At 35.3% G+C, this 20,470-nt stretch overlaps 1 protein-coding gene across 2 annotated transcripts in view; it reads right to left on the reverse strand.

Annotated features, from left to right (window-relative positions):
• Positions 1-20,470, reverse strand: part of KCNK2 (potassium two pore domain channel subfamily K member 2) — a 153,447-nt gene that overhangs the window by 92,157 nt on the left and 40,820 nt on the right. For both annotated transcript variants that reach the window (XM_001171677.7, XM_001171649.7), the window contains exon 3: positions 19,646-19,763. In XM_001171677.7, the coding sequence (XP_001171677.1) occupies positions 19,646-19,763 (118 nt within the window). The remainder of the gene's footprint in view (positions 1-19,645; positions 19,764-20,470) is intronic.

Raw genomic sequence — 20,470 nt, forward strand, 5'->3', positions numbered from 1 at the left:
GAGCAGTGCCTTGACTATTACCTTGTGGTAGCAATTCAAAACTCATCAACTACTGTCTGTCTCAGACAGGAGAGAGAAAGCAAGTGACAGCCAACCCACCTGAACGATGTGTAACTATACAGATCCTGAATCTGAGTGATGACAGCTGAAGTTGGGTCATTTAGATGAAAGGCTACATCACTAAAACCATTAAGGGGCATCGATTAAACTCAATTTAATGCAATATCCATTACCATTTTTAAAATTCATCTCTGGTATGGGATTCGGCTCCCATGTACACTTTTATTTTGACAAATATCTTCAAAATAATTTATTTCTGTATCTTAGTTTTTAAAAGATACACATTAGAAAAAAGGGCATATGTTTACATTTTTAAAAACTGTACCCTCAGCATCAAAAGAGTAATGCCATTTAGCCTAAATATCATACAAGGTTTTCTCACACATGGTAAAGGCAGATATACTTTACTTAATTCAATATTTACGAGTAAACAAAGTGTTGGGAGACACATCAGAGATATAGTCCAGTGTTTTTCATACTGATTTCTTGCAAATTACTTGTAGAAGTAATTTTCCAAAGGTGACAATTTTTACTTGTAGAAAGTGTTTTCCAAAGGCAACAATGGCATAGCCCTTCCACTTAGAAAGATAGGGTCTTAGAACTAAGTCCCTAAACCATTAGGAGGAAAGGCGAACATATATCATCAGTTCACTTAAAAGTTGTGGTACAACATAGATACTCTACATTTTTCAAAATGTAATTCAATACAGGTCTGGCTCCCCTGGTCAGTAGAGGCAGAGGTCAGAGTTAAGAGGTTATAAGTGCCAACACTACAAGCTAGGCTCTGTAGGCTTAAAACACCACAATGGCATGTGCTTGCTGCATGATTAGGCACATTGTTTAATTTCTCAATGCTTCAGCGTACTTATCCAAAAATGTGAATAATGGAAACAACCACCTTATAGGGTTGTTATAAGAATGAAATTTCATAACATATGTAAAACACTTAAAACCTGGCACATACCACATGCTAAATACTGTTACACAAGAGACCATACTAAAGGCAAGTCTTTCAATCTAATGCCATAATTTTTCTGACCTATGACATTTTAAAACCCACTGATACCAAGGCCTACAATGTTAAGGGCAAATCAAAAGTGGCCCAGCCAGTGTACAAAGGCAAATCTGTGTGACCTCAAAGTCCTGCCCTCCTATAGAAACAGGCAGCCTTCCCTTGGATACAAAATACTTCCACTTCTGCCTCACCACAGATACACTTACACAGACACACACACGCATAGCACATGCACAAATAGATCTATTTATCTGTTTTATACATGTTAGAAATTCAATTTTAAAAAAAGGATTCTAGGACCTGGGAGGCAGAGAAGAAATATGAAAGCCACTGTTCCACATCACACTTCATCTTCGCACCTTAGTTTCCTACACACTTTCTCATTTGATCTTGAAGTGAAGTAGAAACACAAAAAAGATAATTATGAGAAGGCCCACCCTTGCTCTAAATGTGGACTCTTAGTGTATTTTCCCCTTTCTGTAATCTCTTCACAGCTATGATGACTACCTCAGATTACATCCTTCATCCTAAATTTAGTCTATTAGAAAAGCAAATGCTGGAACCCAGGATTTTAGCAAGAAATCAACAAAACAACTTTCAAAGACAACTAAGAAAAGCAGCTAGAAAAAAAAATATTTCTTCATTTCCGTAACAATTCAGAGCCTACAGAGAGAGAATATGGAAAATTTTATACTCAGCAGAAGAAAGTAGACTGAAATGCACTCATTGGCAACCAACTATAACTATGCTATTCCACTACTGAGCCTGCTCACATTGAATCAAGGAGAAAGAACATTTGAGGCTCCAACTTCACTGTCTGTCCACAAATTAGAAACACCAATCCAAAGTAAAAACAAGTAACGTAAAAAAACAGAAAAGAAAGATCACCTTTTAGACTCCATTAAAATTGTTCCTCTCATTCCCAGTCTATTTTGCTGTTCAGTTTGCCCCAAAGCTATATAATTAACACATAACATGCTATATTACTTACTTTCCTATTAAGTTTCTAACTAAATTTTTGTCTATTTTAATATAATACTTCTAGATTATGTACTCCAACCATGTAGAAGTTGTTCCATGAAAACTCTGTAAATATTTTGTGAGGAAATGGAAGAATGATTCAAAAGAGCATGTCTCCAAAAATAGTATACTGCAGGACCCAGAATATATTTGGAAATCACAACAGGAGAGAATAAAACATAAAGCCAACAAAAAATAAATTCACTGTGATTTAAAGACAAAATTAGGAAAAGAGATGGGTAAAAAAATAGATGATTGAAAGGAAACTGAATATGCAATTGCAAAATTAAAATCTGTATTCAATGTAATTAAGGAGTAGAAGAGAAATAGTACAAACTCAAGTCAGTGATGCAGCTCACAGAATATAAAAGATTTCCCAGAATTACAGAAAAAAAGTAATGGAAGAAAGAATTTCAAAAGACAAATGAAATATAGACAGAACTGAGGATACGAAAGCAACAGAAAATTTTCCAGCGTCTTTGAAGATGGAAAGGCAGAACCATCAGCATAGAATAGCTGAAACTATAATGTAATAGAAAACTTTCTCTAAAAACAATGAATTAACTGGAATAAGTGCAGGATTTTTAAAAAATCTCTTAAAAAATGAAAACAGCAGTTAGTTGGAAAATAGATTACTAATAAAAGAAGAAATTCAGGTTAATATCAAACTTCTCCCTGCAGATGCCAGAAGACAATAGAGAACAATTTATAGAGTTGTGGTAGGAAAAGTTGTGATCCCAGAATTTTATACCCAGCCAAATTAGCTTTCATGTGTGAAAGCAAGAGAAAGCCATTTGCAAGTATGAAATATTTATTGCACCTATGTACCTTCATTTAAGAAAAGTATCTGAGGGTTATATAAACTAATCGTGAGATAAATCTTCAGAATAACAAGATACAGTCATGTGCTGCGTAACATTTGGTCACGGATAGACCACATATACAACAGCAGTCTCAAAAGATTATAACAGAGCTGAAAAATTCCTATTGTCTAGCGACATCATAGAACAACATATTACCCACATGTTTGTGGTGATGCTGATATAGAAAATCTACTGCAATTCTCATTATATAAAAGTACAGCACATACAATTATGTACAGTACATAAAACCTGATGATAGAAAAAGTTACTATGGTACTGGTTTATGTATTTACTATATTATACCTTTTATTATTATTTTAGATTGTACTCCTTCTACTTATAAGAAAAAACGTTAACCGTAAGAGATATTCTAGGAGAAGTTATTGTTATCATAGGAGATAACAGCTCCATGCATGTTATCAATAAAGACTTTCCAGTGGGAAAAAATACAGAAGTGGAACACGGTGATATTGATGATCTTAACCCTGTGTAGGCCTAGGCTAGTGTGTGTGTTTGTGTCTTGATTTTTAACAAAAATATTGAAAAAGTTTTTAAAAATTAATAGAAAAAAAGCATATAGAATAAGAATGTAAATAAAATATTTTTGTACAGCTGTAAAATGAATTTTAAGCTAAGTATTATTACAAAAGAATTAAAAAGCTCAAAAACATTAAAAAGTTTATAAAGTAAAACAGTTACGGAAAGCTAATTTATTATTGAAGAGACAAAAATATTTTTCATAAATTTAGTGTAGCCTAAGTGAAGAGTGTTTTTTAAAGTCTACAGTATTGTGCACCAATGTCCTCGGCCTTTACAATCACTCACCACTCACTCACTGATCCATGAAAGCAACTTCCAGTCCCACAAGACTCATTTATGGTAAGTCCCTACACAAGTGTACTATTTTTAAAAAATCTTTTATACCATTTATTTTGTGCATCTTTTCTATGTTTAGGTATGTTTAGATACACAAATACTTACCATTATCTAACACTTGCCTACAGTACTTAGTACAGTAACATGCTGCACCTGTCTGTAGCCTAGGAGCAATAGGCTATAGCAGATAGCCTAGGTGTGTACATCTAGGTTTGTGTAAGTTCACTCCATGATGTTTGCACAGTGAGGAAGTTGCTGAATGACACATTTTTCAGGAAATGTCACTGTCGATAAGTGACACATGACTGTATATGGCACATCACACTGTTTTTCTCACAGTTTAAGTGACATATATTGGATCTCACATTGGATGATACAACAATTTAGATGACTGAATCACCTTGCCTAAAGAATGAGTCAACAAAACTTTTTTCCCCCTTAGAAAAGTAAAGACAGACAGTATAACTAGTAGCCACTGGAAATGACAAGTAATGGCTTTCTGTATCAGTGAAGTTCATATTATAATACCTGAGTCATTGTTTATTTTTATGTTTTCATTTTGAAGCCTAATAAGTCAACGAAAGACAGATACTTATGCCAGCAAACTCAAATTTATAACATCCATAAAGACCAATGATATAGGCATGTTAAATATCTCTAAAAATCAGTGATTATGGTATAATATCAACTAAGTCAACTATACATAGGAAAATCGCTGTAAAAGAAACATGGTCCTATCTAGTTATTTCCCTTTTTTATACACTTCTGTATTATTCTATTTTTATGTTAATCACATATTACCATATATGAGAAAAGACCAATCTATATATATACTTTGATAACAAGTCACCTCATAATATTTTTAAAAATCAGGGAAAAAGGCATTAAAAACTGGTACTGGATTAACTCATACATATATATGTCATACCATACATACACTTTTTTTTTGAACCTCCACCTCCTGGGTTCAAGCAATTCTCCTGCCTCAGTCCCCCAAATAGCTGGGATTGCAGGCATGCACCACCAAGTCCAGCTAATTTTGTATTTTTAGTAGAGATGGGATTTCACCATGTTGGTTAGGCTGGTCTCAAACTGCTGATCTCAGGTGATCCACCCACCTTGGCCTCCCAAAGTGTTGGGATTACAGCTGTGAGCCACCACACCCAGCCATGTATACATTTTTTAAAAAAATACCCATTGCAAACAAAAAATGGTCATCAACATGGGATTCATGAAATTATGACCTATGCCTAAAAGGAAAACTATGTAGCTGCTAAAACAATAAAGCAAATCTTCAACGAATGATGTTTTAAAATTTCCTGACCTCTTACTATGTGGAGGTAGCAAGATATGGTGAGCTTCACTTGTATAATAAAGGAATGTATCTATATTAATTATAGACACACACACTTGCACACACACATATCCATACATAAATGATTCCTAGAATGATAAGAAATGGTAATCATATTTGACTCTGTAGGGGATGAGACACTGAAGGATCAGCTGCAGGAGGAAGACTTACCTGTCACTCTACATTCTTTACACTGCTTGTTTGTTTCTTATTGCTTAATGATGTATAGACACTCCTTATTAATTTTTAATAAAAGCATACAGTATTTTATTTTAAATGAGTATGCTATTAATTCCTCACTATTTGTATGCCCAAAGTTGCCATGTGAAAGAATATGATTTTCTTTCTGCATTAACATAAGCAAAGCACCTCTCTTAAGTTGCCTTGATTTATATGCCCTTCCTAGAGTTTCCATGAATTTAAAAAGATAACCAGCACTGCACATCTTTGGACTTTCAGCAAACATTTATAAAAGTCAGCCAGGAAATATTGTAGAAAGACAAAGAGTGTATGAGAAGTGATTTGCAATCAAGTCTATGCTATTACTTTTCTTTCTATCATCATCCACATCAAGAGTGGCTTTATCGTAACAATCTCCTTTCTATTATCATAAACTCATAATTTTCTTTTTTGAGACAGGGTCTCCCGCTGTTGCCCAGGTTGGAGTGCAGTGGCATGATTATGGCTCACTGTAGCCACCATGCTCGGCTAATTATTTTTTCTTTTGTAGAGACAAGGATCTTGCAATGTTGCCCAGGCTGGTCTCAAACTCCTGAACTCAGCAATTCTTGGCCTCCCAAAGTGATGGGATTATAAGAGTGAGCCGCTGTACCTGGTCTATACACCCACAATTTCTATCCCCTGATTTTTTCCTCTAAAAATATAGTGATCCCTTTTTCTGACACTTAGATTTCATTTTCTTGAAATTTTTCCCCCAAAGTCTGAATTTTTTAAACCAGAATGTCATGGCTTGAGATTGGTAGCACTCTAGTTTTCTTAAATGTAACATTTTGTATCATATTTACAGAAAACAACTCAGAATCTGCAGGAGAGGAGTACTGAAAATATCTGACACTATAACATCACCCAGAGCTAAGCAGTAGAATGAGATTTTCTTATTTTTAGAAATACATTTCCCTGTGGTTTCCGTCTGAGCCCTATATACTCAGTTTTTGAAGCAGTTATTTTGTCTGCTAGCACCTACATTGGAACATGTTACTACATTTCTAATACAGTATTTTCTCTCAATTTTTGAAGTAGCACAAAATTGCACTTTTTGTCAATCTGAAAATTAAAACAAATTATACAAGCCAATGGTTCTAAAACCTTTTGTGGTTTATGGACCCCTTTGAGAATCTGATATGTGCTGTGGACCCTCTCTTCAGAACATGATTACAGGCTCTTAAAGCTTATCCAGCTGTCTTCCAATAGTTCATAAAAATTGAGTCACAAACCTTATTTCAATCTTCGATGAAAAATAGGGAAAAACAAATACAGCAGCTTATTTAAAAATGAGAAATTTTATTTGCAGAGTAATTAGGTTATTTACCACTTTTTTTTTTTAATTATACTTTAAGTTTTAGGGTACATGTGCACATTGTGCAGGTTGGTTACATATGTATACATGTGCCATGCTGGTGCGCTGCACCCACTAACTCGTCATCTAGCACTAGGTATATCTCCCAATGCTATCCCTCCCCCCTCCCCCCTCCCCACCACAGTCCCCAGAGTGTGATATTCCCCTTCCTGTGTCCATGTGATCTCATTGTTCAAAATACATTATCCTTTTGAGTTTTCACAAAACCCTGTGAGATAGCAAGTGCAATTATTATCATTCATCTATTAGAAAGTCATTTAGACTATTCACCTGAAGGAAGTAAATAACTCGGAAAAGTTCAATGACCTGGTCAAAAGCACAAAGTGAAAAAATATTAGAATCAGGATTCAAATCAGGTATTCTATTTATAAATCTTATTTTTCTTCACCTTACATTCTTTCCTTTAGTCCAGTATTTGGCAATCTTTTTCTGTAAAGGAATTGATAGTAAATATTTTCAGCTTTGGAGGCCATATGGTCTCTGCTGTAAGTATTTGATTCTGCCATTATAGCATGAAGGCAGCCAAAGTCAATACAAAACAAATGGGCATGGCTGTGTTCTAATAATTACATAAAACAGGTGACATGCTTGATTTTGCTCATGGGTTATAGTTTTCTGACCCTGAATTATCACCTTTATGAAATAAATGACCTAAATCTTTTAACTTATTTTCCTAAATAGATTGAATGTTTTTATCATCGTGATATTGACCTTGTTAAGTGATCATTGGTACAATACTCTAAATGCTAATGGAATCCCTAAGTAATATCATCACCAATAACAGCAAAATCTCTGCCAAAAACCTATGATAAAACTGTTACATATTAATTTTCATTTTTATTTTGAGACAATTTCACTGATGAAACCATCATCTAGGAAGGTACTTTTGAAACATAATCCCCTGCAATAACACAATAGGAGTCAATATTACATGGAAAAAATTACATTTTTTTTTGCATTAATAAAGTTAAGAAGACACAGTTTGGAAAAGCAAATTAAAATATAAAATACAGTTTTTTATCATGTTAAATGACTTTGGATATTGAATAACATTAAAGGAGGGTATAATATTAGTATACGTGTTTACAAAAAGATTATGGAAGTCATCAAGGCTGTCATCAGATATCCTGCTTCACTTGAGCACCCTTGAAGTTGGTTTGGCCAATGTCATATGAGTGAAAACAACATGTGCACTTGTATGAAGCTTTATCAGCCGGTGTTCAATGTGCCTCATTCTGGTCCCTAAGCCACAGGGATCATGGAAGAACCTGGAACACCACCTGCAAAGGTCTCTTAGCGAGTACAATGAGGAGAACCCTCCTGCCTATCCACACTGGACACTGACTGTAAACAAGAAATAGACTTTTGTAAGGCCATCATGATGTGGGAATTGTCACAGAATATATCTTAGCATATCCTAACTAATATAAGAGCATAGATTTTTAAAAATCATTTAAAAAGGTTTATACTAATATTAATCTTTATTATGCTTGGTTAATTAAAAGAAATACCTCAAGATAACATTATATGCTATTTTGAGGCCAGGCATGGTGGCTCACACCTGTAATCCTAGCACTTTGAGAGGCCGACATGGGTGGACTGCTTGAGCTCAGGAGTTCAAGACCAGCCTGGGCAACATGACGAGACCCTGACTCTACTAAAAATATAAAAAATTAGCTGGACATGGTGGCACACACCTGTAGTCCTAGCTACTCAGGAGATTGAGGCAGGAGAATCACTTGAACCTAGGAGGTGGAGGTTGAAGTGAACCAGGGTCATGCTACACCTGGGCGACAGAGTGAGACTCTGCCTCCAGAAGTAAAAAAAAGGTGGTAACATTATACACTATTTTGAATGATCACATTTTGGATTATCTATATATCATTAAAATAACTGGTTGGTAGGCCAGGCACGGTGGCTAACGCCTGTAATCCCAGCACTTCGGGAGGCCGAGGTGGGTGGATCATGAGGTCAAGAGATTGAGAACATCCTGGCCAACATGGTGAAACCCCGTCTCTACTAAAAATACAAAAATTAGCTGGGCATGCTGGCACGTGCCTGTAGTCCCAGCTACTCGGGAGGCTGAGGCAGGAGAATCGCTTGAACCCAGGAGGCAGAGGTTGCAGTGAGCCAAGATCACGCCACTGTGCTCCAGCCTGGGTGACAGAGCAAGACTCCATCTCAAAAATAAATAAATAAATAAATAAAATAAAAAATAACTGGTTGGCCATTTCATTAAATTAAAATAAAAATTAACTAGGTGAAGAAAATAGTCAAGTGTGACACAGCCTTGTGGGAATAACTGGTTTGGGACTGAATTTTGTACATTCAAACTATGCTAAACAATTTTTTTTTAATTTTTATATTATAAAAATTAGGGGTATGAATTAAAGCTATAAGAAACAATCAATTTTATTTTTTAAATATTAGTGGCAGAAATAAATATGTAAAAAATAATATTGGCTTACACTAATAATAAAATAATAAAAATTAGTCAATAATAAAGTTAGCTTACCCTAAAAATTAGTATACAGTCATTCAATATACAAACTATTTTCATATATGCGGCCTCATTTAGTCTTCACAACTCTTGAGAAATACTAGCCTCAGTTGACAAATGAGAAAATTAAGGATAATAGAACTGTGATTTGCCCAGAATCACACTAGCTTTGCCTAGCTAGTGGCAAAGACAAAACCCTGAACCTAAGTTTTCTGAAGTGAAATCTGATGTTCCTTGTACTGTATCACTCCTTTAAAAAAATGTAGAGTTATTTTCCTTCTAAGCAGCATAAGCAAAACTAGTCTGCATCAATATGTACAGCACATGATTTTAGTTGTAGTATAATGCTAATTAGGAGGTCATGTCTGCAGTCTTTTTTTCCATCAAGTTAAAACATAGCTTCACAAAGTTGTCTACAGGTACCACTGAAATTATCTATTAAAACATGTATGCTTTAAACTGAGGCTATTTAGGCTGAATATGACTTATTTCATATTCCTCATGATACTATAATTTATAATAAGAAATATATATATATATATATATATATATATATATATATATATATAGGTCTTCATCCCAAGTTCCTGGCACAGAGCCCCCTAAAACCCTTGTAATTTCCAGAGCAAAAGGGTTACTAGGAGGATCTTTTATTCTAATAATTGGTCTTTGATCCTGGTTCTTGACACAGAGCTCCAATCCCTTAGAATTTCCTGGGTGATAGGAGCATCTTTTGTTCTAATGAGGTGATTCTTACTGGGTTCCTGGATAGCTTCAGGATGGGGGCTGGTCACCAGAAAAAAAACAAGCCATGACTACAAGTTTAGAACTTTCAGCCCCATCGCAATTCTCCAGAAAGGTGAGAAGAACTAGAGATTGATAATCAACCACACCTAGATGATGAAGCTTTCATAAAAATCTCTGAACTATGGGGTTTGGAGAGCTTTGGGGTTGCAGAACACATGGATGCATCCCAGAGAGGTTGTGGAACCTCCTCACCCCTTCCTACATCCCTTTCCCTATGTATGTCTTTCATCTGTATCCCTTGTAATATCCTTTGTAATAAACCGGTAAATGTCAGTAAACTATTCCCTGAGTTCTGTGAGCTGCTCCAGATGAAACCCAGGGAGGCTCGAACTTGTGACCCGCATGTGGAGTGGGGACAGTCTTGTGGGACTGAGCCCTTCACCTGTGGGATCTGATGCTAATTCCAGGTAGACAGTGTCAGAATTGAATTGAAGTAGAGGAAACCCAGCTGGTGTCCAGTGGAGAACTGCAGAAAAATCCCACACATCTGGTGTCAGAAATGCCCTGTGTCAAGTGGTAAAAACACATTGGGAGAAATTTTTTTTTTCTTTTACACCCCTACTTTCGTTTTTTCTTCTCTAGCTGCTTGGCTTTGGCAATTTCACTCTTTGTTAGCATCTTCAATAAGGGATATTTACGCCTAGAGGGGAGAGGTAGGACACACCAACCAAACTTGGCCTCTTGTTTGTTGTTTTTGCTTTAAAATTAAAGTTGGAAGGGGAAGAAATTTAAGATTAGCAATTAATGTGCATTTTTGGATAACCTGTGGCTTTCAGTAGTTCATATCATCACAAGTCCTCCCAATGCTCTGTTAGAACCAAGAGTTGGCTGTATGGAATTCCTTTCCATTTGGAATAAGTCACATCAGCATTGTACTTTAGGTGCACATAAACTGCAATAGTTAAACATGAACTTCATTTGGCACAGGTACTTTTTTTGTAAACATCATGCAATACGCACCCTACCACATAAATAACAATGCCAATTTTCCAAGAGTAAGTAAGATTGCACAAGTCTAAAATTAAAAAAAAAAAATTAGGAAGAAAACAAACATGCAGCCTAATTACCAGCTGAAAGTAGACAGGCCTGAACAAACATTGTCACATTCCTTTCTTATCAAACAAAACACCCGAGACACATAGAAAAAAAGTTTCTGATAATCATCACACCTAGTTTTAATCACATTCAGAGCAATACTTGGATGTCTGGTGGTCAGTCAGATGCTCTGCAAAATCTATAATCTAGAATGAACAGCTCTGCATTTCAGAAGTTAGGAAGGGGGAATGACAAGAAAAAATAGGTTCTGTATTTATTCATGGCATGAACTTCATGACTATTCCTTGCTTCCAATTTTTGGATAATTTCAAGATCACAACATTTAACAGTGATTGCTTTTCAGACGATTAAAATATGCTATTGAAAACTTTTCAAAATTATTCAGGAATGGGTGAAAGTGTGTTTTGTTTCAGAATACAAGCAATTCCTGACTTGAATTACACTAGAGATATGGGCAACTATGATGCTGGTACCCAATGTGCAAACTTTCTCTTGCTGAAGCTTCTGTTAGATCTATAATATATTGTTATGTTTTCTCCTGTTACCAAAAACAAACAAAAAAACCCAAAACAAAACAAATTATGCCTAACTTCTGGGAAGATTATATCCCTAATGTTCTCAAATCCCTTTACAGCTAGCACAGGATTCTGGGTACTAGGTGCTCTTCTTGCCTGATGTAACATACATAGGCAATGAGAAGAGATGACTAATCTATTTCATTATTGCTTTGGAGTCTACAGTAGTATTTATGTAGTAATTCAGCTTTATTCCCTATCAAATATACTTTTTCACTCTGCCAACTTAGCTATCATTCATAAGAAATTTTCTCTGAGAAACACATTTTAACTTAGAAAATAAATAAGCCTACATGAAGATTTTTGAGTGGCAGGAGCAAACGTTATTAATAATATCCTGATATGGGTTTTGTTTTCATTAATTTAAGTAGATGGGATAAATAACACAAAATAAAAGACCCAAATTTAATTTCAATTTTTGTATTTCAAATACACAATACTGAAAGTACATATTTTGGAAAAATAATCATCTACTTTCACGAGCTTGCATAAAGAAAAATGCAATGAGATTGTAGAGTAGGAACTGGAAGTCACCTTGCAAAATTCATTGTCTTTTAAGCTGCCTGAGAGAACCTCAATGGACTCCCAAAATCCAATACACAATTATCTGAGAACATGCAAGAGACTAGTGAAATGCCACAGAGTTATGAGTGTACTAAGTTAATAAGTTAGCACCCAACAGGCAGAGCTACAATGACGGCATCCTTTGGGAAAAGGCTTACTGACAAATTCCACACCACTGCTTCAGGTCCATTCATTTCCAAGTTCAGGCAGTGGCTTCTGTGGTCATAAAGTTGAACAGAAAACACAATTTTTCCTCATCCTTTCAAGTTATAGTTTTGTCCCACATCCAACAGAAAGAAAGGTATTAGACTCCCTGCTGAAAACAAGCATAGGCTTTGCGGTGTTCAATATACTTTCTGTGTTTCCAAAAGTGACTCCTTTTTATCTGGAATTGCTTGTTAAAATTACTGCAAACTTTTAATTTTCTTCCTGGTGTTTTTTTGTTTTGTTTTGTTTTCGTAATTACTTAAGCATTATACCAAACTGGAAAAATACAAGTTTGCAGTAAGTCTGTGATTGTTATCATAATAGCTTTAGCAATTCAATCTAGGTAAAAGCCAACTGAAAGCCCCAGTGGCAGGTTCAAAATATAGAAACAAAAATACAAACAAAAAATCACAGAAACTGTTTAGCCAAATTCAATCTCTACACTCCGGTGATAGAAAATAAGAGTCATTTGAAAATATGAGAAATGTTGCTCTAAGGAAAAATTAAGTTTTTCGTTAAGACTGAAGAGAAATGCTTTGGTATCTTAAAGTCACTGTAGACCATAGTGGCCTTCTTGTTATTTGCATTCTGACACTCAGATATAATAACTGAGTGATAAATGTAGGCAACTCCTAACCCTGACATTGCAGTTTACTTTCCACTGGAGAATATTTTATTATTTTAAATATAATTATATTAAATTATATTAACATATAACTAGATTAATATATAATTATAATTAATATAATTATATATTAATAATTTGCATACATTAATATCAATATATAATTTATATAAAATAATATATGAATATAATACATAATAATATAAGTATATAAAATATAAATATACTAATTACATATTACTATATCAATATAATTAATATGTAATATCTAATAAATTGATATTATATTTATATAATTATAAAAATTATAATTTTAATGCTTCCAAGTAATAAAATCTTCTTACATTTTATTCTAATCTTTAAATTGGTCTTGAAATAGAATACAGTTGTCCATACGTCATTTTTGCCAACTGCCTTTCCCATAGTTTAACTGATAAGCTTTAAAAAAAGCTTAAAAATTAAAAAAAACTTAAAAATTAAACGCTAAGCCCTCTAAAGCATTATTCTGAGAGGAGTATATCTCCATCTGTAAACTTTTTTTAAGACCACATATCTGTCCACCTTTCACCCTCCTCACTGCTACCTCCTTAGTTCAAGTCAACATCTTTTCCCATATGGATTAATAGATTAACAAGTTTGTGAGATGTTTCCTCCACCCAGTTCTCTGATTCTCTAACAACAATTCAATTCAATTCTGTAGGAGTCCAGACCTACAGATTAAGAGCTCAGTCCACAGGACAGCTTCCAGGTCAGACACCGGTAGCAAATGGCATGCTGTGCTGCTCACATTTCTGCCTGGCCAACTGCAAATTCAGGGGTTCCTAGGACCTCTCCTCAGATTGGTTAACTCCCTAGAAAGATTCACAGAACTCTGGAAAGCATTTTCCTTACTAATGCTGTCTATCATAAAGGATATAATTTAGGAACGGCCAAATGGAAGAGATGCATTTGGGTATGCGTAGAAGTAGGGGGTACGGAGCTTCTATGTTCCACAGCTTCCCCCGCCATACTACCCTCCCACCACCAGTATTCACCAACCCAGAAGCTCTCTGAACTCCATCATTTAGGGGATTTTATGGAGCTTTCATTAAGTAGGCCTGACGATTAAATAATTGGCCACTGGTGATTAAACTCAACCTCTGGCCATTCTTCCCTCCCCAGAGTCCTGGGAGTGAGGCTGAAAGTTCCAATCTGATAATCACATGGTTGGTTTCTCTGGCTATTAGCCCCCATCTTGAAGCTATCTAGCAGCCCACCAGTAGTCACCTCATTAGCATAAACTCAGACATGGTTGAAAGAGGCTTGTTTTGAATAACAGAAGACATTCCCATCACTCAGAAAATCCCAAGGTTTCTAGGAGCTCTGGGCCAAGAACCTGGGTCAAAGACCAAATATATTTTTGTATTATACCACATTTTTCACTGGTCTTCTGCTTCAGCTTTTGCCTTCTGAATGACAGCCAGCATCACATCATGCTTGTTTGTCTTTTGCTTAAATCTTTCAGTGGCTGCCTACTGAATTTAGCATGTTACCATGACCTATAGAGTCCTACATGATCTTGCTGCCTCTTATCTCTCTAACCTCACTTCTTTCTCCTGCTCCCCTTCCTCCAGTGCCCCAGGCACTGCCTCATCTGTATTCTTTGAACATGCCAAAATCTGTCCCACCCAGATCTTTGCATTGTTGTGCCCTTTGCCTTCATTAATCTTTCCACTTTTCTTTACATAGCTGATTTATTTTCATCATTCAGGGTTCAGCTTAAATGTCACCTCCTCAGAGCGTTCTTGAATCAGCCTCTTTAGAACACCTCCCACTCCCTGCTCCGGCTCCATCATCTACTCTCTGTCATGAGTTTCTTTTGCTACATTTATTGCAATCATTCATGGTCTTGTTTTTGATGTACTGATTGATCATTGGTTTCTTCAACCCCAATATTTCTAGTCTTGCTGAATTCAAGAAGAAACAAACAAACAAACAAAAAATGGGGGTGGGGGGAGAAGGGAATGACTAAAATGAATCTTCCTAAAATAATACAACGTATAAAATCTTGGCCATATTTTTACTCCTTTCTCACAAAAAAAATCAACTAGCACTGTCCATGAGTTACAAGACTGCTGCCTAAATATTCACTTCACTTTCAATATTTTGACTCTTGTCTCTTCATTCTATTAGTCACCAAGGCCTATTGATTCTTGTATCTAATTATTTTGACATTTTGTGGTTACTCCTGTCCTTCCACACCAACTCCAATCATCCCTGTCAACACATCCCTCCTTCCCTGGGTCACTGCAATGCCTCCTAACTGCTCTCTCAGACAAACTGTCAGTATTCGCTAATCCTCTTCCTGACAAATGTCACTTTTAAACTTTTACTTCACTTTTATTAAAAATCCATGTTCCATCTTATTGTAGTAGATCCTCAAAAATGGGATTATTTTCAATGCATTCTTTTCATCTAAAGCAGTCAACATTACTTCCCACTACTTCTTTAAACAATTCTTCTTTAAACAATTCCTTTAAACAAGTCTACTCTAACACTTACCTTTCTATCACCAAAACAAATCCAGCTAACTTCTCTTTTTGGATTTTTGCTTAGTCATGCCACAGACTGGGAGGCTTTTTCCCCTTCCTCAGTCTAAATCAAAACATTTTCTTCAAGGCACAGTTCAAATTCAACTTCCCCACTTAAGCCTTTCCTTTCAGTTCCAGCCCATGTATTCTTCCTTTTTTCTCAATTCTCATAGCACTGAAACCCCTGCCCTGTGTTACATTTGATTATCCAAGACTTATTTTTGTTATTCTTCAGTCATTTCATATGTGGAAATGTTGTCTCCCAAATGAGATTGCAAGCAGGGACTACGTCCTTACTTCCTTTGTACTCCTGGCAGCAGCAGAAGTAGCACAGATCCAGCAGGAGCTTCTTACATTGACTTACTGATTAAAATGATTCTGAGGATGAATCCCATCAACTCCCAGCAGCCATTCTGGATAAATGGCAATAGCCAAACAGACCACACTGTCTTTTACCTCTGATCTTTTCCACATGAGCTCCCAATGCCTGCAAGCCTCCCTTTCCAACTTTCTTCACCCAGCAAATTCCTAATTCTTTCCAGTCAATTGGGACAATGCCTACTAAGGAAAAGGAAGCATCCCTCAACTCTTTCTCACTCACCTACCCACCCAATATCTATGTAAAGTGTTGCACCAATATGTTCCCATTAAATGCTCTTAACTCACAACTCTTGGCACACTGTATTGTAAATGTGTATTTACTCACACTTCTCCCTGACTGATCTATGTACAACTTAAAGTCAAGGAATTTATTTTTTATCTTTACAGCAACAGAGTGATAGTGTTTTATTATTTGTTGAATTAATAAATAGACAAACTGGCAATGAAATCTGTTGAAAGGGCTAATAATTTAGCCTCACAGGTATCAATATGGTGTTATGTAATTTCCAGTAAGTCATAGTTCAGACCACATAAAATGTCTATTTGTTTTTAGTTTCAAAAATAATTATTATGCACCCAATATGTATCAGGCATTTGGAGATACAGACAAGATCCAAATAATTAAAAATCCCTAACTTCATAGAGCTTGCATTTTACTATGAAAAATCAGCAAGAGACTATGGCTTTTGCTCTGACTGAGTTGGAAACCACAGCAGAGTTCTGAACAGAAGGTTTCTGCAATGCTGCTGGCATGCAATGATGCTGCTTTGGACAAAAATGGTGGCAATTTGAATGTGGAGCAGTGGTTAAAGTATGTATATAATTTAAAGGCAAAGCCAACAGGACTGGTATATGGAATGGAAGTGGCATATGAGAGAAAAGGAATGGTCAAGAATGGATTTCAGTCTGTGCAACTATGGAATAGAATTTGTGAAGAATTTGGAAGGGTATAACTTTGGAAAGGATGTTTAGATATATGAAGAGAATTCTAAACTTTGGTCTTAAATTTTAATATTTTATTTTGTATAACTTCCTTGGGCATATTTCCAAGGAATAGTAAGGATCATGTCTGCTTCTTAGAAAAACTGATGAAATTGAACACAAAAACCTTGGACAACTGTGGCCAACTCAGCTCCGTGAAGCACTGCCTGTACCAAGAACCCTATAAAAGCCACTGCAATTTATTTTCCAAAACCCTCCCAACTTCTAATGTCATTTTAAAATGTCTTATGCAATGCAGCTATTGCTAAAGGTCATAATTTCTATGATTGCTAAAAATGACTTCAAAGTTCACACAATTATTATCATTAGCAATATTATTAATTATACTTTGAATTTTATGGAATAATGACTTTAATGTCAAATGCACACTTAGGAAAGAGGCCAAATTTTTTCCTTTGCCCAAGACCACCACAACCTAGTCCAAGATTAGAGGACATGGTGTTGACCTCAAGAGTAAAAGACCATGCAGTAAAAAGTCCTCATGTGGGTCACTCAGAATGACTTAATCCACTGAAGACTAAAGCCTGAGATAGAACAGTAGGAGATCTGGGCTGTCAGGCAGCTACCTAAAGGGCCTAAATGATCAGCTACTGTGCTTAATGGCTATAATTTGGAGTAAGGCTGGTAATAATGGTTTATTTTTTTTCATGTGTTGAAGTGTATGTCTGCAAAACTTACTGTATTTGGGGATTCAAAAAATGAGACTGTTTATAAACATACAGGGCAACAGTAAGTCTGTATAATGACTGAGTCTCCTGCAAAATAATTTAGTGGTGGTCATGATGAGTTATAACTTAGACTTTTGAATTTTCGTTGGCAGAAACAAACCATTCTCACTCAGTCTGTAAGCTTTTTTTCTTCTAGATTCTAAGTAGTTTACACAATAAATAGTTATTTCCATAGTAGAAATGGCCAAGATGTCTAAGCCCCAAACTTAACCTGTTATTATGGTTAGAAATCAAGGTTGCCATTCTTCCAGATTTTCACAGCAACACAACTTTTGACCTAGCTGATGGAAATGTAAGAGTAAACATAGTTTCTTGACCTCTTAAAAAAGGCAAAAAATCAGCATGCTAAAGTATGTATTTTGCTTGCATGTGATCCAGCGCAAAGAGGCACTATAGTGGACTCATAACAATAGAACAGTACAAATACCTGTAAAAGGAAAACTGTTAAGTCAGAGTTCATCCGTAAATTTTCCATGTTCTCCTATTTAGTACTTTGATATAATCTACTGATATGAAAATGTTATACATGTCATAATTTATGAATGACATCAAAAAATAAGATTAAAACTTTTAGGATCTCAATTTATCCCATAATCTGAAATTAGTCCCATGAGATGAAAATCTCTTCACAAAGGTATGTGGAAAGAAAAAACTCCCTTTTTTACATATATTTTCTCACACCTGAAATTCCTTCATAACTATGATGAGCCCATTTCCTTCTCTTTCTTAAAAAATATGCTTTAAATGCATCTCTTTCCATGAACAAGGCAGCTATTACCCTTCCCAAGTCTCACAGAATGACAAACATGGCTTTCTTTTTTTTTTCAAATTTTATTTTTTATATATATATATATTTATTATACTTCAAGTTCTAGGGTACATGTGCACAACGTGCAGGTTTGTTACATATGTATACATGTGCCATGTTGGTGTGCTGCACCCATTAACTCATCATTTACATTAGGTGTATCTCCTAATGCTATCCCTCCCCCATCTCCCCACCCCACAACAGGCCCAGGTGTGTGATGTTCCCCTTCCTGTGTCCAAGTGTTCTCATTCACAAACATAGCTTTCACTGTGGGGTCTGTGTTTAGGTTTCCTGAATAGCTTTTGGGCACTGAATGGCAAACTAGCAGAGAGAGGACATCTACATGTACCCATTCTGCCGCTTTAGAAGATGCCAAACATATGTGTCAGTGAGTTGAAAAAAGAGACCACGTTCCATTATGCAACCCTTTCAACATTATAACAAACAATGTGATTAAAAGGTAAAACATCAGGGGTCTAAACTTTCATACTTTTTATAATCCTCACATTTCAGTGTTAAATTTTTATATATGTGCTACGGGCAAAATATAATGTATAAAAAAAAAGCCCTGAAGTAATCATCATAAATGACCATATAACAGGCACAATCTGTTAAAATGTAGAGTTAAAATTTACAAATTCGAAAAGGTGATATCACGTAAGAACTTCCATGAAAAGAATGTCAAAATTCCTACACAAAAAATATCAAAAATTCAGGAAAATTAAAAACTAATGGTCTAAAGAAATAATCATTTTAAGCTGTTTCTTGATATTACTACCATTAGTCAAATGACTGACTGCATTGCTTCTGTTTCACATGTATTTTAAAGTCAACTCAGTATTCTAAAATAACAACTAATTCATTTCCATTATTCCTTTGTTTAAATCTTTAAATCCCCTTTTCAAAATCAATTTACTATAATCTAGTTTTTCTAGCTTAAGTAGATCATTTTGCCCAACTATACAAAAAATTCAAACAAATGGATTTTAGCTCACAAACGTTATCAAAACAAAAAACAAAAATAAGTTGTCTCCTACCTATGGTTGTAATAACAGTGCCAGCAAAGAAGAAGGAACTTCCCAAATCCCAGTGACTGATTTGATTGGAGGTGTTTCCTAACGGTATAATCCCTGCATTTATTGCTGCCACTATTTGCTGCAAGTTTAAAAAGAAATTTATCAGTACACATGAATCACACAGAGGCATCAAACAGCATATATTCCACCCCAGAAACGACTTATTTGACAAAGAGAATCAACTCCAACATTTTGCTTTTCCATTTAAAATGTATAATATAGCTTAAAACTTTATACTGGAGAATTTAATAACAGTTAAGTTATAAGAAACTGACATGTGATATCAAGTGAATTTATTGGCATGAAGGTTATAATATTGCACCAATATGCATTCATATTGTCATCCATTAACATATTTAATGACTTATTTGAATTAACAACTAAATTTAACAATGTCCTCCAGTAACCACCACAGCGTACAAATAGCAGGTTGCAAACTATAGTTACAATAATATATAATAGCTTCATCATAAAGAAAGTATTTCCAAAGTGCTGCTCATTTCAAATGTTAAATATATGATCCAAGTCTGGGTTGGCTATAACTGTACCAAGCCTATATCAAAAAGAGCTAGCAAAACAACTTAAGTTGAAAAGGAAAAGGCAACAGGACTTCACTTTCAAGCTTAAGGCAGTCCACGCAGATGTAGACTCTTAGAATTTCTACAGATTTTAATAAATTCTATGACAATAAGAATCACCAAAGCTCTGTAGATGACAATCTGCCAGCAATATTACATAGAGACCACTAAGATCTATTGCTGAGAATGTTGAGTAGTACTAAGAGAA

This window comes from Pan troglodytes, chromosome 1 (assembly GCF_028858775.2).
Source record: "Pan troglodytes isolate AG18354 chromosome 1, NHGRI_mPanTro3-v2.0_pri, whole genome shotgun sequence".
In the NCBI taxonomy this organism is placed as follows: Eukaryota; Metazoa; Chordata; class Mammalia; order Primates; family Hominidae; genus Pan; species Pan troglodytes.